The following is a 24546-nucleotide window of genomic DNA, read 5'->3' as shown; positions in this document are numbered from 1 at the left end:
TATTCCCTTAAGATAAGTTTAATGAGTTTGTTATTTAGAATGTTAGGCCTAACTACTTTAGTAAATAGTTACTAAAGTATATATTTATGAAATTGGATTTCATAAATATATGATGAATAACTTAAAGGATTAAACTAGGTACTCAATGATTAAAATGTAGTAATCTACAAAGTGGCAATTTACATTCATGACTTTGTGTTACTATGAATATTTTATGAAGGGGTTGCATGTACAATAAAGTCTTGGAATATAATTTATTAATAAGGTGTAGAGTGCAATTATATTTATGTAGTGGTATTAAATATAATTAATGGTAACTTTGAACTTGTCAAGAGTTGACAAAAAAGCCCAAGACCTATTGGAGCTAGTGTCTTATTTGTTCCCTTTTGGTCCCACTCCAAGCCACATACTAAAACCCAATTGAAAATGCCCAAAAGGCTAGCCCAATTAGATAAACAGTTATTAGGAGAAAAACATACAGAATTTTGTAACAAAAACAAGCAACATGAAATGGTATGTATATGAGTGTTGGACAGTCTTTCATTCTCTCTAGAACATACACATATAACTAATTGAGAGACCATACTTATTGGGCACAAGTGGAATTGGAGTGAAGATTGAAAGTGTTCTCAAGAACTTCTGATCTTTTGTTTTGAAATTCACCACACCAAAGTACACTCTCTTATTCTTAAATTCTGAAACTTACATAGTTCATGTTATCAATTGCGAATGAAGTAGATCCATTAATTTTCCATTGCGTACATTCATATTTCCATCAAAAATAGGACCAAGGCTCCTTAGGTGCATATAACTATTTCTAGGATTAATCTAAAAATTTAACATTCGTTAAAATTGGGACTATGATGACCTACATTTTTCCACCAAAAAAAAAGACATCCACCCAGATTTTTCTAAAATAGGATAAGGACTTCTTAGGTGCAGAGATTCATTTCTAGGATTAATATTAACAGTTTTTTAAAATTGAGACCAAAGCTTCTTGTTATAATCAATAGTAAGGCTTCCCAGGCGTGAAAACTTGCATTTTCCTTCTTTTTTTAAATCCCTACGCTTTTTCTAAATTTTTTTTTTTTTGAAAAAAATGATTAATCTAAAAGGGGTTTAGCAGGTATGAAGGCCCATATTTAAAAATTATTAAAAAAAATCAAATATTTTTTAATTAAAAAAAAAAAAGGCTGAGATTAAACCTAACTTCAAAGATTAAACCTTAAAATCAATCTTCAATTCACATAGAAGTCCCTAATAATTTTTGTTGATGCCCATTTTTTATAAGAGAAGCCCAACGATAGAAAAAACCCAGTAACAAGCAAAAATGAAAGAAAGAAAAGATTAGAAAGTAATGACAGGAACAATGGGCTATAAAAGCCCAAAGAGAAGGGATACCCATGAAGAATGGGGAGTGGAACACGTTGACCCATCGGCCATATGAAAGGGCCTACCACTGAAGGATGGTCCCCTTCAGGAAAAAAAAAAAAGAATGGGCCCAAAGAAAAAAAAGGAAAGAAAGAAAGCCCAACAGGCCAGCCTAGCAGAAATCAACAGCCGCAAAATCCATAGGCCCAAGAAGTGGCAAAATGGGGCAAGCCTAACAAGTCCATACCATTCTTCAAAGGTGACAAGTATGGGTGAAGCAGATTCAGACTTAATAGAGGAGCAGAACGGGACAAAGGTAAGTAGCAGCGGTAGGAATGGCATGGGAGAGGAAGAAAACAAAAGCATAAAGTAACAAGACAACCACACTATGGCCGTAGCACCACCAACTTGTACTCAGCCAATGTAAAGGAGGTCAGCCACTTTCAAGAGACTTACAGAGAGTGATTTGGTGGAGGGGGGAAAAGGGTCTATTTCTGATATCCAGGCAATGCCTCTTTTGAGAGGTGCTTAGCTGTGAAGGCATCTTTACTCAAAATAGGTAGTAGATGGTTGGGACCGCTTGATGCATGCCAGAAAAATATGTAGAGAAAGACCCCATAGGAAAGAGAGAAAGACTCACAACATAATCAAATGGATAAGAATTGTCATGGAATGGGTAGTGGAAGAGAAAAAAAATAGGCATGCTCAAGTGTAGTGGAGGTCAAATAGCCAGCAAGGTAGTAGGTAGCTCTGAGGAGGTGTTCACAGCAGACAAAAATGGTTGGTGAACAAGGAGTAAAAGAGAGAACGAAATTAAAAAATGTAAGGACCAAAACGATATTGCCTTTTGATTTTAGAGACTAAATGTGGTAAAATTAAAAAAATATGGACTAAAATGCGAATAAGGTCAAAATGTAGAAACCAAAAAGGTCTTATGCTTTTCTCTCTCCTCTCTTTTCTCTCTATTTGCTCTCTCTTCTTCTCCTGACTTAAACTCCCTCAAAAAACTAGTGTAGAGATCAGCAACCACGTGGAGCATTGGTGTTTTGGGTTGCTAGGTTTAGTGGGTTTGTGAGTTTCCTGTTGGTATTTTTTTGGTTTTTGTTGGCAGTGGTTGGTGAAATTTAGGTGTTCTGATTTGGGTTTTCTTAGGTGTATGTTCATACGGGTTTATGTTTGATATAGATGTGGGCCAAGGCTGTGGTGGAGGTGGTTGATTTTGAGTCATGGGTTTGGTGGTTGTGGGTTGAAGAGCCAAGAGGCACTTATTCCTCGTTAATTTACTAGTTTTCACTATCGTATTTTAGTGTACTTTGGTTTTCACCAAATTTATTGATGATGTGCAGGTTTTGGCTTACTGCAATGGCCGAACATCAAATTATTGAAGGTAATAACTTACTTTTTATTGAAGCTATTACAAACTTGTCTACTTCAAACATAACAGAATTTCCCTTAACATCTATAATTTTTAGGCATTAGCAATGATTAACTCGACTTGGTTATCAAAAACTAGACGTTTTCACCGAGTACATATGCAGCATAATTCAAGCAATATGCCATGTATCATGATAGAAATCAGCGGGGAACAAAAGAGCAGATTTAAACATTGACAAAAGAAAATGAGCCCTCACTTAAAATCTCATATAAACATATATAATGGGTCCTTGTTCCCTTTACCCCCATTCCCTACTCCCCAAGTACATAACAAACCAGAAACAAACTTGAGATTGAGTAATGCTAAAAAGATTAACCTACAGCTACTGGAACAGGAACAATCCACACAACTTTTTGCAAGAGACAGGCAAACAGGAGTGCAGGCATTTATGCATTCATTCAATACTCTCCCACAATGAAAAACTCCATACATCAATTCAATACCAAGTACACCAACATCACATTACATGCCATCAACTTCCTCCTCTTCCTCCTCCTCGTACTCATCCTCATCAGCAGTGGCATCCTGGTATTGCTGATACTCAGAAACCAGATCATTCATGTTACTCTCAGCCTCAGTGAATTCCATCTCATCCATACCTTCCCCTGTATACCAATGCAAGAAAGCCTTTCTCCTGAACATAGCAGTGAACTGCTCGCTCACACGACGGAACATTTCCTGGATAGAAGTTGAGTTACCAATAAAAGTGGAGGCCATTTTCAAGCCTGTTGGTGGGATATCACAGACAGTGGATTTAACGTTGTTGGGAATCCATTCCACAAAGTAAGAAGAGTTCTTGTTCTGCACATTGATCATTTGCTCATCCACCTCCTTGGTGCTCATTTTGCCACGGAACATAGCTGAGGCAGTGAGATAGCGGCCATGTCGTGGGTCAGCAGCGCACATCATGTTCTTTGCATCCCACATTTGCTGGGTGAGCTCTGGGACAGTAAGTGCTCTGTACTGCTGGGAACCTCTGGAGGTTAAAGGAGCAAAACCCACCATAAAAAAGTGAAGCCTAGGGAAGGGGATTAGATTCACAGCAAGCTTTCTAAGGTCAGAGTTAAGCTGCCCAGGGAATCTCAAACAGCATGTCACTCCAGACATTGTTGCAGATATCAAATGGTTCAGATCTCCAACTGCACCAACCCAAACAAATCATACTCAGTAACCTAATTCATAATAAATTACTAATCATCCCAGAAGCTTAATCAACCAATGAAATTTTAAACTTTTTAAAGTGGGATGTTCCTTAATAAGTAGGATCTAGTAGAGTAGAAACATGATTCAAACTCAGAACCACCTACTCAAGTAACATGTTGAACTACAAATTGATTCCAAAAGCTTAAACTGATAGAAATTAGTGAATTTAATCACTTAAACCTCACACAAAAGGGGATCATCTCCATTTCACTAGAAATGCGAAGAGTCCATTCCACCATTAATATTGTACTTCTTAGATTTGACAGTGTGTACAAAGTGCTATGTTATTCAACATTTTAAATGAGGAGACACTAGATCTACCATTAGATTTGTAATATTCAATCTAAACCATCAAATTGATTCATTTCAAATGCAGACATCCTAATACCAGTTACACACACAAACACAAAACCCACATAAAGGAAAAGAGATCTTTGATTAGAAAATGTTAATTAGCAATTGGCGGTATCAGATCTTACAGCTTGGGGTAGTGAGCTTGAGTGTGCGGAAGCAAATGTCGTAAAGAGCTTCATTATCAAGGACCATACACTCATCAGCGTTCTCAACGAGTTGGTGAACAGACAAGGTTGCATTGTAAGGCTCAACAACAGTGTCTGACACCTTTGGAGATGGAAAAACCGAGAAAGTAAGCATCATCCGATCTGGGTATTCCTCTCTGATCTTTGAGATCAAAAGGGTACCCATTCCAGACCCAGTTCCTCCTCCTAGTGAGTGACACACTTGAAACCCTGCAAAAACCCAGAACCCAAAAGTCACAAACCAAACATAAAAACAAACAAACAAAACTGTATATTCTTAAAAAAAACACAGAGAAACAAAAACCAGACCTTGCAAGCAATCACAGTTCTCAGCTTCTTTACGAACCACATCGAGAACCGAATCGATTAGTTCAGCTCCTTCAGTGTAATGCCCCTTGGCCCAGTTGTTTCCAGCGCCGGATTGGCCGAAAACGAAGTTGTCGGGCCTGAAGATCTGGCCGTAGGTACCAGATCTGATGCTGTCCATGGTACCAGGTTCCAGATCCATGAGAACAGCACGAGGAACATAGCGACCGCAGCTTGCTTCATTGTAGTAAACGTTGATTCTCTCGAGCTGTAGATCTGAGTCTCCCTGGTACTTCCCGGTCGGATCTATGCCGTGTTCGGCACACACCACTTCCCAGAACTTTGCTCCGATCTGGTTCCCACATTGTCCACCTTGGATGTGAAGAATCTCACGCATTTTCTCTTTTCTTTGGAATTCAAATTCTTGGGAAAAAGTTTTCCTCAAATAAGAGAAAAAAAAAAAAGCAGAGAGAGTGAGAGAGTGTTTTTTGAGAGAAATGGATGGAAGTGTGGGGACGGAGAAGAAGGGTCTTTATAGAAAGTGTAGTCTACGTCTCTACCGGCTCAATTATTTTCTTTTTATTTATTTATTTATTTATTAGTTTTTTTTATTTATTTTGGGTTTGAATGAGAAGCGGGAGTGAGAAAAGGAAATGATTTGTGAGGAATCTTAAACGGAGTTGAAAGTAACGGTCGGATTGAGCTGGATGGTTTTTTTTTTTTACGTTTTAGTTTTACTAACAAGTTTTGAAATTTGAATTTTGTGAGAGACAGCTGGATGGAGATGGGGCATAGGGTTTCATTAATATGTTTGTTGAGTTGGGGAAAAGGACAGAGGGAGCCTCGTAATACAGAGCTGGCGTCTTTTTCTTTTCTTTTAATTGAAAATTTGAAATTTAAAAAAAAGGTCATTAGTCAAAAAGGAAATTAAAAAAGAGGTGGGGCCAACTATAATGATGTTACCATTTAAAATAAAATTCATAACAATTTCATAATATTTTTATATTAGTATTAAATAATTTTAAATTTCTTATTACGGCAGACAGATGATAGGCTACAGTGTATTTTCTGATAGTGTGACCAGACACCTAATTATGTAACCTTTGGTCCTATCAAAAAATATATATATATTATGTAACCTTTGGTACCTCTGGCTAAAAAGGAGTTTCTTTCAGGAGCTTATTTGCATTATGTTTGGTTATGGTGAAAAGTAAGAGTATGTAAGATAAGGAAGGAAAAAGTGGGAGAAAATTGGGATTTGTCGTTGTTTGGTTATAATAAAAAGAGGGAGAAAAGAAAATGAGTTGTGTATGATTTTCACCGAGATTCACCATTTATTTTCTCTCCAAAATAAGGAGAAAACAGAAAATAAAATGGCATTGCAAAGAAAAAAACAAACCCCACCCCACTCCACTTTCTCATTTTTATATAATGTTTTGCTTGATTAGGGGTGAAAAAATGGGAGGAAGGAAAAATTGTGAGATGATAGAAAAGTAGTGAGATAAGAAAAGAAAAAATTAGTTTTTCCTCATGTTTGGTTGAGAAGATAGGAAAGTGGAGAGATAAAAAAACAAATTTATCAAGAAAAAAAATAGAAAATAAATAATGTAATTTATATAAATTTATTATTGTGTCTCTATTACATAAAACAAAATTTTAAATAGTTTATTAGGGGAAAAAACACATAACAACAATACTAGTACACACACAATGGAGGGAAGACAGAAGGGGGATAGCATTTTTCTTTTTTTTGTAGGCACAAGGAGAAAACATTTTCTTTTCCCCTCAACCAAACAACACTCCTACCTAAAATCTCCATATTTTCCCCTCCCTATTTTCTATTCCCCCTCAAATTACCCTAACCAAACAAAGGCTTAATAATAAGGGTATAATAGAAATTTATTATTTATCCTTCAACTTCTCCACCTGCTTTACCAAACTCACATTATGGAAAATGCATATAATTTTTATCCTCCCACTTTCAATCCTTTTAAGTTCCAACATTTTTTATCATCCCATTTCATAACCAATCATAGCCCAGTAATAAAGTATGCAATGTACAAGTCTTGGATTGAACACTATTTATACTAGGGGTTATCCAACTCATACTCGGACAATAAAGTATGCGTTTGGATAGAGCTTCTTCTCCCTGCGTTTGTGTTTTGTTTTGTTTTGTTTTTTTTTTTTTTTTTTGAAAGATGCATTTCATGTGGTAATGTGTCTATTAGTAGGTCTTGTGCATTGTGCATAAGACTTAGAGAGCATTTGGGTGGCACGTTTTGCTGCGTTGCGTTTTGCTTTTTTTTTTTTTTTTTTCCTCACGCGGTTCAGTCCACTGTTTTTCACTGTAGCGGCTACTGTTCATTGAACAGTAGCCGCAAAGTTTGACTTTTCAGCACAATTTTACTGTTCATAGACCCACAAATTTCACTTTTCAGCAACTTTTTCATTAAAAATGGGTCTCACGATACTATTCACATATTTAAAAATTATTTTGCTACAGTATTTTTCAGTTTTCAGTTTCAGTTTTTAGTTTTCAGCTGTATCCAAATAGGCCCTTACGACCTCTTTGACTAGCAAGCATTTCATGTGGAAATGTGTCTGTCAGTGGGTCCCGTGTACTATTCACGAGACCCATAAACCTATTTTTTTTAACAATTTTTTCATTAAAAATAGTCTCACAGCACTATTTACACATTTAAAAAATTATTTTGCTACAATATTTTTAGTTTTAGCAAAATAAACAATATTAAAATAGACCCTCAGAGTGTTAGAGAAAACTTGATTAAACATCATCCAATTCAATCACAATTTTGGTCCACAACAGATGTGTCCTACGCAAACTCAATAATCTCAGGTAGAGTGATGGGTTTCCCCATCTGAAATTCAAGACTGACAAATCCATTTGAAAGTATTATTATTTTCCTCCTCCTCCCTTCACGTTGAGCAACCGTTATTTGTTGCGTGTTGCTGTTTTTCGTAGATCTAGCAAGTTGTCCACCACATTTGGCAAAATCTAGACTAGAGCTAGCGAGTCTCCATCAGAGTCAGACATGTCAACTCTACCATAATGCATTGACTCCACCTATTTTGAGGCAATTTTGATCAATCCAATTGTTGGAACTTCCACATCGTGGTGGTTGTGATCCGTGTACTGTACCCACCATTGGCGACAAGTTGGGTAATTTTAGGAGAAACCGGGCACGACTAGGTCAATTATCACGTTAACACCAACCCACAGATAGTAGTAGTAATAATTATGAAATGAGGCGTCATAAGTTTTAAATCATTTTGGCATGTTTGGTAGATGTATTTAAAAACTAAAAGTTATTGTTTAAAAATATTTGTAAAAATATGTGTAAGTAAAAAAGTATATTGAAATACTTAAAATATTATTTAAAAACTGAAAATGATTATTTTAAAATATAACTAAACACCACCTTTATATCTTAAAAAAGTAAAAATAAAAACTCTATTTAAGATGCATTTCACAGTTTCATATTGAAAATTTTCAAATCCATACCAGTTCTCGGACTTGGCCAATCATTCCACGTCCATAATCTCTATCTTTTTTCTTTTCTTTCTTTTTGGTGATGAAACCATTATCTCTTAAATTATAAACGAGAAATGTTAGATTGAACTGCTAGTTCTTGTATGAGAGAACTCTTTATGGACCTTTCAACTGGCTTAGACAAGCCAAGTTCATAGAGGAATTTGTATAATTTTTTGTTTACTACATCTGTTTAGTTTGTAGCTATTGATTCATTTTATTGTATTGAGTCACTCTGAATAACCATTACACACTTTATCTCATCGTCAATCTAACCACCAAGATTCAGATCTGAATCTTTCTGAATTCTCATATTTAAAATAAAAGTTTATATTAATAGATGCTCTTAGTACAATCGTTATAAACTATTTTTAAACTATTTTTAAGAAGTTTTGAATCACTTTTATTAAAATATATATATATTAAAAACATTAATTATCTTTTTTTCAATAATAAATTTCTCAAAATGTTTTTTTTTTTAAAAAAAAGATGTTAGGCATCTGATAACTTCTTCCCAAAAAAAAAAAAAAAAAATATATATTAAAAACATTAATTATCTTTTTTTCAATAATAAATTTCTCAAAATGTTTTTTTTTTTAAAAAAAAGATGTTAGGCATCTGATAACTTCTTCCCAAAAAAAAAAAAAAAAAATTCAGACAATATAAAATACCGAGAATGAAAATCTCAAGGCAGCCAAAAAAGAGCAAAGGCCCCACTTAACTTATATATTACTAGTATTATATTAATTACAAGAAGCTAGCATGTGCAGAATCTGCAGGTGCACCTACCAAATTGATAACGATGCTCTTGCATGTGAAGAAGCACATATGGAGTAAAACTCAAGATACGAAAACTCCAATGAAAAATACAGCCTGGAAAACCTAGTATCAAAACTAGCACATGGTGCTTCAAAAACATGAAGCCATACACAATCAAACATGAGCTTTATACGTATTTTAATTGTAAAGTTCACGTGACACCAATGGCCACTCTGACATTGTTTCAGAGTCCAAGTCTTTTTTATAATGGCACATGTAAAGCTCAATCCTGGTGGTCCAAAAACAACATGTTGTTGCAAGCACAAGTAGTTGATGTAGAGAAACGAATCAGAATAAGATAATGTAATTAAAAAACACTAGTCAAGAAACTTGAACGGCGCAATTTCCATTCATATCTTATAGAGGTTAGCACCATTAAAAAATGAACACTTCACGGGTTAACAGTTGCAGCATTTCAACTAAAAAACTTTTCTTCAAACTCATGAATCTTTCTTTCGAGGGAACCCTCTTCCAAGTTCAAACTCAGGGATGTGATGAGTAAGAGAGAGAGAGAGAGAGAGAGAGAGAGATAGTCTTTAGAGAATTACAGTCAACCCCATCTTTAAACCAGAATACATTGGAAGAAATAAATTAAGCTTTACCTACAAAATTGTTTGGAAAACCTAAAAAGTACACCAGGTAACCATATCTGTGGAACTGCTATGAAACAGAAATAAAAGCCACATAAAGGATCATCAAGCCACTAAACGTGTTAAAATGCTTTGTTAGATGTTTAAGCAACTTCCATGTGATAAAAGTAAAACTGATACTCATACAAACTGCTCCATCTGATATGGTTAGATAATGATATTCTGACATTTGCAAAATACAAGTATATAACAAGTACCTTCAAAATTCTTTAAAAACAAATCAAACCCGGGAAAAAGAATTTGCAGAAGAAAAATAGCAATGACAAAATATTATTTTTAAAATCACTGGATCTCAGAATGTTATTATTATCTTCAATTCCATTTAGGAAATTACAGATAGATAACGCAGTTTCTAAACATCATTGATCCAATAATGATACATTTGTGCCGATGGCTGAGCTTGAAAAAACATCAATTTAACAAATGCCTTACAAAATATTATAAATAAGAAAAATATACAAAATACAAAAGTAAGTAAGTCTCTGATATGAATCAATCCTCACCCTCTTCTTCTTTTTTTTTTTTTTTTGGTGTGTGGTGGGGGTGGGGGCGTAAGTGGAGAAGCTTCTTTCCAAAAGCCAAACCACTGATTGAATTTGCAGACAATGATTCTTCAGCTGATTATGTGTCACACAATTAAAATAAGAACTAACATTAGTTGCAACCAAATAAAGGTTAGAGAAAGTGCGAGATATCAGGCCAATATATGATGGGCTTCATATCTTTTCACATATTTGAGGGATATAGTATAGATCCAACCCAATTAAGTCAGTCTGGAAAGTACAACATTGAACATTTCCCAATATGTCTTTCATTTTATATGGAAGAAATTATTCAAATATTTCATTTTACATTGCTATTACAAATATGGAGATCCATATCTCCAGGTCATTTTTTCATCTTCTAAGGAGAAGATTGGCGATAAAAATGACTTACCACTCAAGTCCGTGATGGACTTCATTATAATCTAACTTCCACTCATTTCATATAAAATGTAAAGATATAATGCAGAGTGCATACACTGAAATTCAGTCTCGCAACCACCACAATAAGGTTAAGATAGAAACTTAATTTCGTGACTTTATGTATAAAAAGTAGACATATTTGCTGCAGCCTAGAAGTAACTAGTACTTGAGATGAAGACAGACAAATGTCAACACGTCATGTTTGTCCTGTGATGTGGTGGGAAATAGCTAAGGAACTTTGAAAGGAAATGGGTTGGGATTGAGTTGCTTGAGAGAAAGAATAAAGAGAAACAACTCTTCAAGATGACTATTGGAAACCCAGTGTAAAACTGAAAGGTTTAGAAAATTTCAATCAAAAGACCCCTTTACAAATGCATAGGAGCTGATATTCATGATAGCAGGGTAATGGTGGCATAGCCACTCTAGACTTATAGGATTGTTCTAACTACTTTCTTGACAGTTAATGCTTAAGAAATCAGCCAAGATGCTTTCTTGCTTGTGCTGTTACTGAAAGCACAACCATAAAGTGATATTTACTAAGTTCGAACAATGATGCACTGCATCTAATTTTGAGAGAAGAACAGATGGGTGAAATTCATATCAATAAAGATTTGACATTCGCTAAATGTATTATTAAATTTAACAAAGGTAAACAGAGGAAAAACCATCTATATACACCAAGACCAGACTAGTTCACCAAAGAAGCAAGTTTAGAGCAAATGAAAAAAAAAAAAGATTGCCAAGCGTGTTATCTCACAACAATGAATCAATTAAACAGAGATGCGCTTATTGAACAAGTTTTAAACACACCCCAGAAAAATACTCAGATGCTTCTGCAAAATTGATTAACTTACAATAACCACAATGCCAAAGTATCAGCGAATCGCCCACATGCAACTCAATAGAAATAACTATCACAAACAAACATATGCACGGCAAAATTTAAGGGGGCTTCAAAAACTATACAAGCTTGATGCATATTTAAACTATAGTTATTCTACAGGCACTATGAATGCATTAAAATGTGTAAAAATGCAATTAAGTAATGCACAGAGGATCTCAGTAAATTATGATTATCTTCAATCCCTTTACGGAAATTGCAGAAAGATAACGCAGATTTTTACAATCATCAGTGATCCATAGTAATGCAAAACCCATAAAAACAGAAATAAGAATTAAAATATAAGTATAAAAGCAGAAACAAAACAAAAAAATAGAGCATCTCAGATAGAACTTTCCCCATAATTTTCTTCACGGGCAATCAAAGTGCAAGGATAACAATGGAATCTACTCATCACTGATGCCCAAATCAGGGAAATAAAATTCAATAAAAACAAAAACATAAAAATCTACTAGTCCTAAAACAAATATTCATACGCGCAAAAATTAACCTTAAAAAGAAAGACAAAGATCACATAATATTAATATACCTCGATGTTTATTGTTCAACCTAGCTAGGACAGATACAGACAGAGATATAATGTGAAAAGAGGTCTAGACAAAGCACATATAGCGAGCATTAGCTTCGAAAGTGGTAGTCTGAGCTCACGGAGAAAAGGGATTAGAGTTGTTTATGAGGCCAAAAGGAGGAGCAACAGAATGGAAAACGAGAGACAACGCGAATGAGAGTTGAGAAAGACATGGCAGTGGGGGCTTTTAAAAACTGGATATTCTGCTTGGTTTGGGAAACCCTAGGGTGTGTTTGGTATTTTTCTTTTATTTATCTATTTTTTACGATAAATTTTTTATTATTATAAAGACTTATAATACTTAAACGCTTTTTAAACTCACACGCATAACTGAAACTAAATAATGTGAGACAAGAGCCCTATAGGGAACCTCACCACTTAGCTAAACTACAACCATTTGTTTTTTTGACTATAAAGACTTACAATACTTAAACCTTCAAAATAGCTTAACTCTTGAAGGCTTAAGTAAGGCTTTTTAAACTCACACACACAACTGAAACTAAATGATGTGGGACAAGAGTCCTATAGGGAACCCTTGGATTAATTCACCACTTAGTTGAATCACAGCCATTTGTTTTTTTGATTATAAAAACTACAAATAAATATTTTTTACGATAATTAATGTTGTTTATTTATTTATTTTTAAATTATAAAGTTTAGTTATAAAATTAGACTACAAATTTGCTTAATAAAATAAATATTATTACATATTTTGAAAATGTTCTTTACGCTCTTAATACGTATGTCTAATTTTGTTTTAATAAGATATTATTTATTATATGATTTATAAACTTAAATTTTTATGCATAATTTTAAATTACAAAAAGTTGTAATTAAAACAATTTATTGATGATATAGTTATTAATTTTTAATTTTTTATAAATTTTGCAAGTATGAAAGATATAAGAAGAAGATATAATTTAATGACGGTTTTGGTAAAATTCACCTTCCATAAAAATATATTAAGTAAGATTGTAACCTTAGTCTACAACTGATTTTATAGCTAAATTTTATCATTTTTAAAAACGCTTAATTTTTTTTCCTTTTTTGGGGTGTGTGTGGAGAGAATGTGAAAGGCCAACAAGGATTGGCTTTAACATTTGAAATTTATAAATTCATTTTTTGATGATTACTCTTTTAACATAATGTTAATATACTTTTAACCTAAAACACTTACTTGACAATAAAAAACTATATATTGAGTGTCCATTTCATAAATTCATATTTTTTGTAACTTATTTGTTTAATATAAGACCAAAAAAAATTAAAGGTTAGCTTATTTCTAAAAATATGAAACTTAAATTATTTAAAATAAAGTTGAAACAAAAAAGTAGGTGAGACCCACAAATAATACATAAAATAAGCAAAAAGCTAGTTTATAATTAAATGCCAACGCACACATTGAATTAGCTAGTATAACAATATCCATACAAAAACCTAATGACGTATTTGTTTGATTTATAAATTTCATTTAAACCAGTCACATAATGTTTAATGGTGTTGACATAAAAAATGTGATGAAAGATTTAAATGTTTTCATTTAATTTTTTATACTGTTTAATTTTTATAATATTTGACTTGTAAATGATTAAGTAGGTAAAGTGATTTTTATTATTTAAATTATATAATTAAGTAAATTTGTAAATGTTTCTTAAATTTAGAAACTGCTAATATACTCTAACTTGGTAATTTCTAACTCATTTGACAAATTAAAAAAAAAATCCAAAATGTCTGAAGAATATTAAAAGGAAGAATATAACTTAAAAACATATATAGTTGGGATTGTTCATGAGTCGGACTGGGTTAGGTTTGTACCCAACTTAGACTTGACCTGATCAACCAAGAAAAAGAGTCGGTTCGGGTGACTTGGGTCTCTTTGAAACTCACTGGATTTTGTGAGACCATCTTAAATTTATTGAGGTCTATACAAGATCTTTCGAGATCTCATAAGATATAGACCAAATCTAATTGGAGAAAGCCTTATTCCAATGGAGAATGACGACTTATGATGGTGAAAATTGGTTGGGCCAGTTAGAATAAGGTTTTCATGCAATGACCTGCCAACTGACATGCCATAATCGATTTTTAAGGGTGGTACCTACCATTGATCATCACAGGCATCGAGTCAAATCTAGTCGGTTGGTGCATGTGAATCGATTCCATTGGTTGCTTGGACGTCCCTTTTATACATTAATCTCTCTCTCTCTCATAGTAGTGACAACACAGGCACAGTAGGCACATAACAAAATTTGTCTGTCTGTCTCACAGTAGTGAGAACACAGGCATAGTGGGCACATTATGAAATCTGTGATGTGCCTCCAAAAGGGTGTTGAAAGATGAAAACTATGATAAAGATTTATAAGTCAAAATTTGTAGATCTATTGTGGGTCTTTCTATTTCCTTTTCAAAAGATTAAAAAACAAAAACTAAGATCGAAAGTGCCTCTGATTGCTTTAATAACTATGACTTTGGGATCATTTTGGCATCTTAACAAAACCGTTCAAAACTAGTTGAGTCGTGTCGATTTTCGGTTTTCATGGTTAAACCGGCCGGCTCCAATTAAACTTGTTTTTTTTGCTATTTTCGGTTTTTAGCCATAAGGCCCATAACTGGAGTTGAAAGATGAAAACTGTGATGTGCCTCCAAAAGGGAGTTGAAAGATGAAAACTATGATAAAGATTTGTAAGTTAAAATCTGTAGATCTATTGTGGGTCTTTCTATTTCCTTTTCAAAAGATTAAAAAACAAAAATTAAGATCCAAAGTGCCTCTGATTGCTTTAACAACTATGACTTTGGGATCATTTTGGCATCTTTACAGAACCGTTCAAAAATTAGTTGAGCCGTGCCGATTTTTGGTTTTCATGGTTAAACTAGCCGGTTCCAGTTAAACTTGCTTTTATGCTATTTTCGGTCTTTAGCCATAACTGGATTGAATTAGTGCTCAGTTCTCAGTCAAATTAGTTAAACCAGCCAATTCGGTTTGTAAAACCATGATTATATCAAATATGTATTATATTTATATCAAATCTTTTGTTCTATATTAAAAAATAACATGTAGTTCCTATTAAAAAAATAATAATGTAGAAATTAAAATATAAATATATTTTATGTATAAATAATAGATATTTTATCAATAATTACTATAATACTAATAGGCTATTATTTGAACTAAAAAAAATAAAAATTACTAGGTAATTTATGGGTTTTTTTTTAATGGGTCTTTGTTAATCTGCTGAAATGGGAGAAAACGTCTTACGGCTGCCCGAACCGGAAGGTGTTGATCTTCCAACTCTTTTTGAGGAGCTCAGCAATGGCGAAAGTGCGAATGATAGGCAAGTAACTCTTCAACTCCCCCTCCCACTTTTTATAATGCAATACGATAATCAACCATTCTCTCTCTCACTAAGCTCCAACTAATCACTTCTCATCCTCTCTGTATTCTCCGACTTGCTCTAATTGAAAACAGATATAGCCGTTAACTTCACAGGTCAGTCAGGCATTTCGTCAAACACGTTTTGAACTTCAATTTTCTTTAGTATATTCCTTAATCAAATATGAATTTCGAGTTTCAAACAACAGATGGCATGTTCAAAGGGATCTACAATGGCAAGCAATGCCACGTATCGGATATAGCCGTGGTTTTGAGCAGGGCTTGGAGTGCCGGCGTCGACCGAATCATCGTAAGTCTTATAAGACACTGCCTTTTGCATTGTTTGGTGCACAATTTGTTTTAACTTAGTCAATAATTTGGTTCCTAAGTATTTGCAAGGACCAAAGCGACTGAATTTTGACGACTTAGATTATTATAGTACTTTTGATGGGCTTAGTGAAGTTGGGAAAACCATTGGAATTTGGACCATAAAACATGGGGTTCAAAGATTTCAATTGTTATTGTTTATGTTTCTTTTCTTTGCCTACTAGTTTTCTTTAGTTACTGAAATTGGGGAAATTTAGACTGCCAATTAGCAAATTCAGAAAGACTAGTTATGAGTTCAATTGGGTTTATTGTAGTGTTCTGTATGGTTTGTTTGTGGTGTAGGTGACTGGTGGGTCACTTGAAGAATCAAAGGAAGCTCTTGCAATTGCAGAAACGGATGGTTTGTTAACAATATTTATATATATTACTCACATTTTCTTGTTTTTGGCTATGAACACTTTATATATGTTTCTCAAAATGGGGTTTTCACCAATTTGATGGTTCATTGTTTGTCACAGGAAGGCTCTTTTGTACGGTTGGTGTGCACCCAACAAGATGCAAGGTCGATTATTGTTCCTTGAAGTCGTGACTTAAATTTTTTTTTCACCACGTATACCAATTATGAGTTTAATGGCATAGTTTGGTAATCAAAGTTTGTCATTGTGAGATATTGTGTTTTGTTTAGGAGTTTGAAGAAAATGGGGATCCAGAAAAACATTTTCAGGCTCTTTTGTCATTGGCCAAAGAGGGGATTGAGAAGGGGAAGGTATGTCTTATTGTCTTTATCAGAAACTTCAAGTATAGATGGTATGCAATTTTTTTTTGATAATTTGATAGTTACAACAAGGAGAGGGGATTTAAACCCGGGTTCTCCTCCTAAGGAAAGTAGACAATGTCACTGAGCTGCAAGGCTCGTGACAGATCATTTGCGATATATACTTGAAGTTCCTAATCAAGTATCTATATGTATGTATATGTTAAAGTTTTAAATGATTTATGTTATAAACTTTTTTGTGTTTCTTCTTTATAAAGCACTTTGTTGGATATGTTTTGTTGAGATATGGATATTAATGGAAGAAATGGTACTTCAATTGCATCTTATGTAGATATGAACAACAGCAACAACAACAACCAAGTCTTAGTCTCAATTTTTTGGGTTTCACTATGGATCCTCAACAGATTAGTTGGGGTTAGCCATGTGTATTCTTTTCCACCATTCTATTCTTTTTGAAGTCATACTCTCTATTGCTTCTTTAATTGATACATCATTTTTTACTACTTCTCCCTATATTATATTTAGTATTCCTTTACCTTTTTTTGTTCCCTCAACTTGAATCAACTCACTCTTTCCTGTTGGTGCATTAATCACTCTCCTTTGAACATGACCAAACCATTTCATGGGTTATTGGAGAAGTTGAAATGATGTAGGAAGTAATCTGAAAAAAATTTCATGGGTTATTAGAGCAGTTTGGTTCTTCACGAGTACTATTCATGTGTTACTGTAGCAACCTGGTTTTATTTTAGGTTATTTAAGAGTATTTTGGTATTTTGTTATATTTTTATTATGTATGGATCGGATTAGTTTGAATAAGGTTTGTGCTAGATTGTTTCGATGATTTTCAGGGCTATGTCTTCATATAAATAGAAGATTATGAGATTATTATAACGATTTGACTTTTATCATCAATAAAAATATAGCATTTGGCTTACCTATCAAAAAAAAAAAAAAAAAAAAAAAAAAAAAAAAAAAATATCCAAGCACCCACTCTTTGACATATTTCCCTCAGCTACTGATGCTAGAAAGCAAATCACTGCTGTCAAGATTGTTCTCCACATTTCTTTCCACCACCGGTGGAGAAGCAGACTGAGCCCTTTGTGCAGCCATATTTAATCGTAAAGGCCGCCCTTCAACCTCCTAATTCCACAATTACATAAAAAACAGGTTATTATTGATTAATCATTAGAATGATTCGCTTCTGTAAATTCAGTAGCCAAGCTTATCTTACCACTCCGTTCATGGAACTCAATGCAGATTCTGCATCCTCAGCGGTTTCAAAAGAGACAAACCCAAAACCACGAGATCTTCCTGTGTCTCTCTGGTAAATGACTTTGGCACCCAATAGGCCTCGCTGATCTGCAAAAGCATCTCTTAGACCCTGGGAAGTGAGGCCCCAACCAAGGTTTCCAGCATAGATCTTGTGAGGGCTGTCTATATAGCCCTGTTGCTGCCCACATCTTTGGCCCCATTACTTCCCTTTCACCTCCCTTTGGCACTTCTGGGAAGTTCACCTTAACAATTCGGCCTCCAACTTGCTGTCAAACCATCAGAATCATTAAGAACAACATTAACTTTCTCTGCTCTTCATGTGTTCTTAGCTTTTGTAAGCTTCTGTGAATTATTTTGACAGTTTTTACTTTAAAGTTAATGTTGAAATTGGAAACGTATTACCCAGACATCCACACACACACAAACACATACACATACAATTTTAAGTTAATCCTTTGTTTTTTTTCATATGCAAATATTTGCTGACTTTCATATATTGGTATACTTTTTTTCATCTGCCAACTCCACACACACAAACAACTTTAACACGAAAAACGTTATTGCTAAAGTTGATTGAGGCTCTATTGAGTTTATATGTGCTCAGGTTGCCTTTTCAGGGTAAGGCTTCCATGAGTTATTTTCAATTAAACATGGTTGTTTTCAAACAAAAAAAAAAAAAAAAAAAATCCATCCAATTTGGACTGCTTTCACTGAGAACAACATGACTTATTCTACAGCCTGTAGGTGTGTCACAAACATGGTTGGACAAGAAATAAATTTAAGAAAGAACCACTGGGTCTATGTTGAAGCCATTTAATGACCAAGCTAGAATTCTATTGACCATCCATGATTCTATTAGCAAAGCAGAAAAATGATCATTTGTGGCTAATTTTCCATGATCCCTACGCTACAACTAAAGGCAACACAGAAGGCCTATATTGTTTCTCAAAAAAGAAAAAGAAAAAGAAAAGAAAGCCTCTATCCTGGTATGGTAACCACACTACTATAAATCCAAGTAATTCTACTATGCTTGCAAGTAGTTCAGACAAACTGAACATTCTTTTGCTTGGACAAGGTTCTACTGCTATCAATGTTATAGTTACACTACAAAGTACAAACAAATGCAAAAACTCTATTAACCTACTAGCTTTAGGAATGGGTGACAAAAAAGAGTAATGCTAAATAAATGTNTCTAGCCTTTGGCTTAAAAGCTCCTTAAGAACTTTGGTTTGCTTGAATATTAACTCAAGAAGAGGATTTCCTTTGTTTTCCTCCAAGAAACTTAGGCTTTGGTGGACAATCAAAGTAAATCCTTGTCTCATTGCTCTCTTGACTACATCAGTTGGTATCATAGCTAAAGACAATCCATTACATTGTAATAAAGAAGATTGTAAAAGTTGAAAAAGATTGAACTAGTTATCTAAGTGGCTTGATGAATTGGAAGCTTTTCTATAGAGATTTTGCAATAAGTTTGAAATATACTCGAAGATGGTCTCAAGGATTAAGATTATGAATTAAAAGAAAGTAGGCTCTGCTTAGGATGTTGTACTATTATAACATGCGGCACCAGGCAGAATGGAAGATAATTATAAATTGGAGTTTGTTCTAAGGTTCTCCACCGATCTACTATACTATGACTACTTTAACTATGACGATTTGGTGAAGGTGCATACTTTATTCCATGTTAAAGAAACCATTCAAGAGAGTGATGCATTTGATGCAAGCAAGTCTTAAACATCTTTAGGACATGGAAGCTTTCATGCACATGTTTATGTTTGATGAAAGTCCACATGATAAAAAATTGGGACAATTTGATGGTTTGTCATCTCGCGATGATGGTATTGTATGATGTGCCTTGTTTGCATTATACAGAAAATGTTATGTATGATCAAAATTGGGAAGATTTTATGACAAGGGAGTTAATTCAAAAAAATTATAAAGAAGCAAAGATAGTAGTGATCCATATTTTGAAAGAGAGCTGCGTGGAATTCAATGATGGTTTATGCTTATTTTTCTTTTATCACAAACTGCCCACAAAGTAAAATAAAGAGAAATAAAGTTGTGCTACACAACGGAGTAAATTATTTATGGTGGGATATCATAGAAAGAATGGAAGGCATTGTTTGGGGTTACAATAAATTGTGGAAGATTGAAGCCAAACTAGAGGATGGGTTTTGTCCAACTTGGGGAGAAATGACACTAGACAAAGATGGGAAAAAATTCCATGTGTTATGTAGTGGCACCATTCACAGATTCTATTCATGTGGCACTATAGTAACCTAGTTTATTTTAGGTTATTTAATGTTTGAGTTTTATTTGGTTTATTTGTATTATGCATGGTTAGGATTAGTCTAAATTAGTGGTCATGATTTATTTTTTCTAGGATTTTTGGGTTTTTATTTTTTATTCTTGTAAATAGATGGATTGACCATGAAAAAGAACATGTTACATGATTGACTATAAAAGAGACCGTTTGCGCCCATGAAAAAGAACATGTGTGACTATAAAAGAGACCGTATGCGACCCCACCATCCTTAAATCTGGCACATGTTAGATGCTACTCCAGCATTAATATGGAACATGTTGGATGATACTAAGCTAGTAGATTAGGAGTTTTATTTTATTAAGTTTTTGGGCATTAAATAGTTGTGGTCAAATTTCTTACACTTACATTTAATTTAAAGTGTCCATGGTAGTGGTAAATTTTTATTTTTTGGTCTGTGGGGAATGGGCCCTTCTAGACTTCTAGTCGACCATTGGGTCTTGTTTAGGTATTATTTGAGTTTAGTTGTTTAGTTTGGCCTCACTAGTAAAAGGCCAAGGAGTCCAACCAATATTAGGGGTTAAGAAATCCAAGTTCCACTGGATATTGGAAATAAGTTTTCTAAATTTTTAGAATCTGTATTTGAGGTTTGTGTGATACAACCTTCTTCGAGGTGTGATGCCAAGGAAATCCCAGGTGTGAAGCCTAGAATTTGTTCCTTTTTTGCCCTTAAAACTTCCAACAACTTGAAACCTAGCAAGCACACAATGATTTGTAACCTTTTAAACCATAAAATTGAAAACTTCAAAACTTAAAACAGCTATCCATCAAATAGCCCCAAATATCCCATAAAGAGCTAAAACACTATTCACAGCCCTGGAACAGAAACCCAAACCTTAGTTTTTCCTCTTTGTTTCATCCCCAAATTGTACAATATTCACCATTAGAATCCCTATATTCCTTACCATCTTTCAGCATTCTTCCCACCAAACCCTATCCCTAATTCCTCAAAATCAAGCTATCCAGGAACTGCCAGACCTGACCCAGGATTTCCAAATCAAAAATGTTTTGTTCCCTTTGTCCTGCATCAAGATTCAATGGAAAATTTTTGTGGGTCGGGGAGATAGAAAATTTAAATTTCACCCCTTAGATTGAAATACTGTGTGCCACCTAGTATTTACTTATCTCAAACATACCTATAAAAAAACAAGTGGATGTTGGAAGTTATTTGAAAGCCTCACGAGTGTAGCCTATAAAAGGAAATCAAAGCTGGTTGGAAGAAATTATCTACTTTGTTTTTTTTCGAAGGTAAGGTATAGTAAGGGGATTAAATTATGACATAATGTGTGAAAAAAAAAAAAAAAAAAAAATCCATCCAATTTGGACTGCTTTCACTGAGAACAACATGACTTATTCTACAGCCTGTAGGTGTGTCACAAACATGGTTGGACAAGAAATAAATTTAAGAAAGAACCACTGGGTCTATGTTGAAGCCATTTAATGACCAAGCTAGAATTCTATTGACCATCCATGATTCTATTAGCAAAGCAGAAAAATGATCATTTGTGGCTAATTTTCCATGATCCCTACGCTACAACTAAAGGCAACACAGAAGGCCTATATTGTTTCTCAAAAAAGAAAAAGAAAAAGAAAAGAAAGCCTCTATCCTGGTATGGTAACCACACTACTATAAATCCAAGTAATTCTACTATGCTTGCAAGTAGTTCAGACAAACTGAACATTCTTTTGCTTGGACAAGGTTCTACTGCTATCAATGTTATAGTTACACTACAAAGTACAAACAAATGCAAAAACTCTATTAACCTACTAGCTTTAGGAATGGGTGACAAAAAAGAGTAATGCTAAATAAATGTGGGCTAGTTTCTAATAATAAATTTGTAACCCAATGGAATTAAAACTTAATAATCTTTCATTAAGTTAAAATAAATGTTACTACTTACAGAGCCATCAAACATGCGAATTGCTTCTTTAGCTTCTTCAACACTTCCCATTGAAACAAACGCGAACCCTCTACTCCTGTCTGTAACTCGATCATATACAACCTAAATGAAACCCAACACAGCCAACAAACATCCTAAGATCACATTGGTGAAAATGATAACTGAAAGTGAAACAAGAAGATTGAGAGAATCACAAACCTCGACAGAAACCACATGTCCAGCCTGTTCAAAAATCTCAGCCAATTGAGCAGAAGTCATAGAATATGGCAAATTCCCCACGTACAGCCTCCTTTCTTCATTAGACCCAAATACCTTTTGCTGCTCTCCTTCTTCTTCCTCTTCTTCTTCTTCTTCTTCTTCTTCTTCTTGATTTTCACTGAATTCTGCTTCTGGGTCTTGTTGTTCTGTGCTTTGGCTCTCCTTTTCGGTTTCTAAGTCGTCGAATGAAGCCACAGCACGGTGAAAGTGTGGCAGAGAGATGAGAGGTAAAGGAGGGAATTTGTAGAGGTGGGCTTTGAGGTTAAGGGGTTTTAGAGGTTTGGGTTTTGATGGGAAGTGAGTGTGAGTGTGAGTGGGGATGGGAGAGTGAGGGAAAGAGAGGTTGTTGCAGAGTGAGGAGGAAGAAGCTGTGGTTGTAGCAACAGCCATGGAGAAGAGGGATGAGGCTGACATTATTGTCAAAGATACTTACTTTTTCATATGTATGGGAACGAAGCTAAAGCTATTTCAATGTCGAAAGGCATTCAGGAAAAGAACGAAAGGGCTTGGAGTTTGACAGAGAGGAAAACCAAATGGAATGAAATCATGGATAAGGTTGGTTTGGTCTTCGGAATTGTGTGTGTTTTGGTGGGTGGTGTTGAACTGTTGAAGCCGCTGGGCTGGGCTGGGCTGGGAAAATTAGAATGAAGTGTCTCCAGAGTTTTTCTAGTACAGTCCAGTAAGTAAAAATAACTTGTTTGCTGTGATCCATTCCATTTTGTTTGCTGCTTGGTGCTTACTAATATATCCTTGTCCTTTATTTTACTTTTAATTATCTTAAAAGTTAAAACATTGAGAAAAATATAAAAACGTCACATAAAGGTATTGAGTATAATACTTTACTCTTTGTGATATGTTTTATGCGTAAACTATTAATTGTGTAACACATAATCTTGTGAGTTTTTTTTTTTTTTTTTTTTTTTTTTTTTTAATTTTTTAATTTTTTTAATTTTTTTTATTAATATTAAAATTTTAATAAGAAAATTATAAACTTTATTCAGATGGAAAAACAAAGGTTACATCCTAGAAAAGAGCTTGCTCTAAGAAGTAAGGACTCTTCAATCTAGGTTAATAAATTAACAACCAAAAACATGTTTTGCTAACAAATGTGCTGACCTATTCCCTTGTCTACCTACATAAAAATACTCAGTTCTTTGAAATTCATAGAGAGAAGATAAACCCTCCAATTAGAGTAACTCAACACAGAATAAGGCCAAGATTCTTGGCATGATAGAGTAACTCCAATTATGCCCATGATAGTAGTATGGAGTCTACTAACACTCATTATGGGCCATGACCGAGGTAATGATAACAATTAAAGAGTAACATGTGTCATCATAACACCTAATTGAGTAATTCTAGGATCACAATATTTACTGATAAAATCATGACAAATGAATAGAATGACAAAATAATCACTTAGTTTTTGTTGTGTTTCCACCATTGGTAGGCTAATGAGTTTAGATTCATATTTGTCACCTTTAAAAAAATGTTCAAAATATTCTTTACATGTTCAAAATCCAAATTACATAAGGTGTGATGGATCATTAGGTGGTCTAGTGGCGCATCATATATTTGTTGTGTTTGGTGTTATAACCTAGTCAATTGTTAGCCCATGGGTCTTAATCAAGGGCGGAACCACATAGAAGGTCCAAAATTCTCAAATATTAGATTTTTACTGCTATATTTAGCTAAATTTTTCAAAAGATATATGGTTGCCCCTCTAAACTTCTCAAATATTAGATTTTTACACCTAAATTTACCTAAAATTTACAAAAAAGATACATGATTGCGCCCCTTGGCGCCCCCCACCCCCAATTTTTTTTTTTTTTTGCATATTTCTTGTATGACACTTTTAAATTCGTTCATTTTTTTTTTTTTATATTCATTATTATCATGGCTCCCCCTATTCTTAAAATTCCAGTTCCACCCTTGGTCTTAATGGTAGTTACTAGTCATTTGCTTTAGGGTTTTGGGAATATATTTTTCGAGCATTCCTATATTTTTAGGAAT

General features: G+C 34.1%; 3 protein-coding genes, 1 long non-coding RNA gene and 3 other non-coding genes across 7 annotated transcripts; 1 reads left to right on the top strand and 6 right to left on the bottom strand.

Annotated features, from left to right (window-relative positions):
• Positions 1 to 2977: 2977 nt before the first annotated feature.
• LOC112004091 (tubulin beta-2 chain) lies at positions 2978 to 5367 on the bottom strand. The gene is made up of 3 exons (XM_024036313.2): positions 4858 to 5367; positions 4489 to 4758; positions 2978 to 3945 (listed from the first exon to the last, which is right to left on the bottom strand). The coding sequence occupies exons 1-3, from the start codon at positions 5249 to 5251 to the stop codon at positions 3269 to 3271; spliced, it is 1341 nt and encodes a 446-aa protein (XP_023892081.1). The 5' UTR covers positions 5252 to 5367; the 3' UTR covers positions 2978 to 3268.
• Positions 5368 to 9544: 4177 nt separating this feature from the next.
• LOC136068707 (uncharacterized) lies at positions 9545 to 12543 on the bottom strand. Its single transcript, XR_010630018.1, has 2 exons — positions 12269 to 12543; positions 9545 to 10490 (listed from the first exon to the last, which is right to left on the bottom strand). It is a non-coding gene; the product is annotated as an uncharacterized LOC136068707 (long non-coding RNA).
• Positions 10158 to 10245, bottom strand: LOC112004103 (small nucleolar RNA snoR27). Its single transcript, XR_002882057.1, has one exon. It is a non-coding gene; the product is annotated as a small nucleolar RNA snoR27 (small nucleolar RNA).
• LOC112004104 (small nucleolar RNA snoR27) lies at positions 11890 to 11980 on the bottom strand. Its single transcript, XR_002882058.1, has one exon. It is a non-coding gene; the product is annotated as a small nucleolar RNA snoR27 (small nucleolar RNA).
• On the bottom strand, positions 12055 to 12145 carry LOC112004102 (small nucleolar RNA snoR26). Its single transcript, XR_002882056.1, has one exon. It is a non-coding gene; the product is annotated as a small nucleolar RNA snoR26 (small nucleolar RNA).
• A 2968-nt stretch (positions 12544 to 15511) lies between the features above and the next one.
• On the top strand, positions 15512 to 17677 carry LOC112004098 (uncharacterized). The gene is made up of 6 exons (XM_065776209.1): positions 15512 to 15639; positions 15774 to 15794; positions 15887 to 15987; positions 16347 to 16404; positions 16523 to 16566; positions 16690 to 17677. The coding sequence occupies exons 1-6, from the start codon at positions 15618 to 15620 to the stop codon at positions 16828 to 16830; spliced, it is 387 nt and encodes a 128-aa protein (XP_065632281.1). The 5' UTR covers positions 15512 to 15617; the 3' UTR covers positions 16831 to 17677.
• Positions 17678 to 17754: 77 nt separating this feature from the next.
• On the bottom strand, positions 17755 to 23102 carry LOC112004095 (33 kDa ribonucleoprotein, chloroplastic). The gene is given in 5 exon segments (XM_024036319.2): positions 17755 to 17919; positions 18011 to 18236; positions 18238 to 18317; positions 22276 to 22377; positions 22474 to 23102. Coding segments are annotated over 5 exon segments (1014 nt in total). The 5' UTR covers positions 22948 to 23102; the 3' UTR covers positions 17755 to 17787.
• Between the last annotated feature and the right edge of the window lie 1444 nt (positions 23103 to 24546).

This window comes from Quercus suber, unplaced genomic scaffold, assembly GCF_002906115.3.
Source record: "Quercus suber isolate HL8 unplaced genomic scaffold, Cork oak 2.0 scaffold_130, whole genome shotgun sequence".
Lineage (NCBI taxonomy): Eukaryota > Viridiplantae > Streptophyta > Magnoliopsida > Fagales > Fagaceae > Quercus > Quercus suber.
This window is presented reverse-complemented; position numbering and strand designations above follow the sequence as displayed.

Excerpts from the sequence above, each read along its gene's own strand:
- LOC112004091 (XM_024036313.2), bottom strand. The coding sequence starts at position 5,251 with ATGCGTGAGATTCTTCACATCCAAGGTGGACAATGTGGGAACCAGATC. Across the intron at positions 4,759-4,857 it reads GAACTGTGATTGCTTGCAAG|GGTTTCAAGTGTGTCACTCA; the intron begins GTCTGGTTTTTG and ends GGGTTTTTGCAG. Across the intron at positions 3,946-4,488 it reads CAAGCTCACTACCCCAAGCT|TTGGAGATCTGAACCATTTG; the intron begins GTAAGATCTGAT and ends GGGTTGGTGCAG.
- LOC112004098 (XM_065776209.1), top strand. The coding sequence starts at position 15,618 with ATGGCGAAAGTGCGAATGATAG. Across the intron at positions 15,988-16,346 it reads CCGGCGTCGACCGAATCATC|GTGACTGGTGGGTCACTTGA; the intron begins GTAAGTCTTATA and ends TTTGTGGTGTAG. Across the intron at positions 16,567-16,689 it reads TGCACCCAACAAGATGCAAG|GAGTTTGAAGAAAATGGGGA; the intron begins GTCGATTATTGT and ends TGTTTTGTTTAG.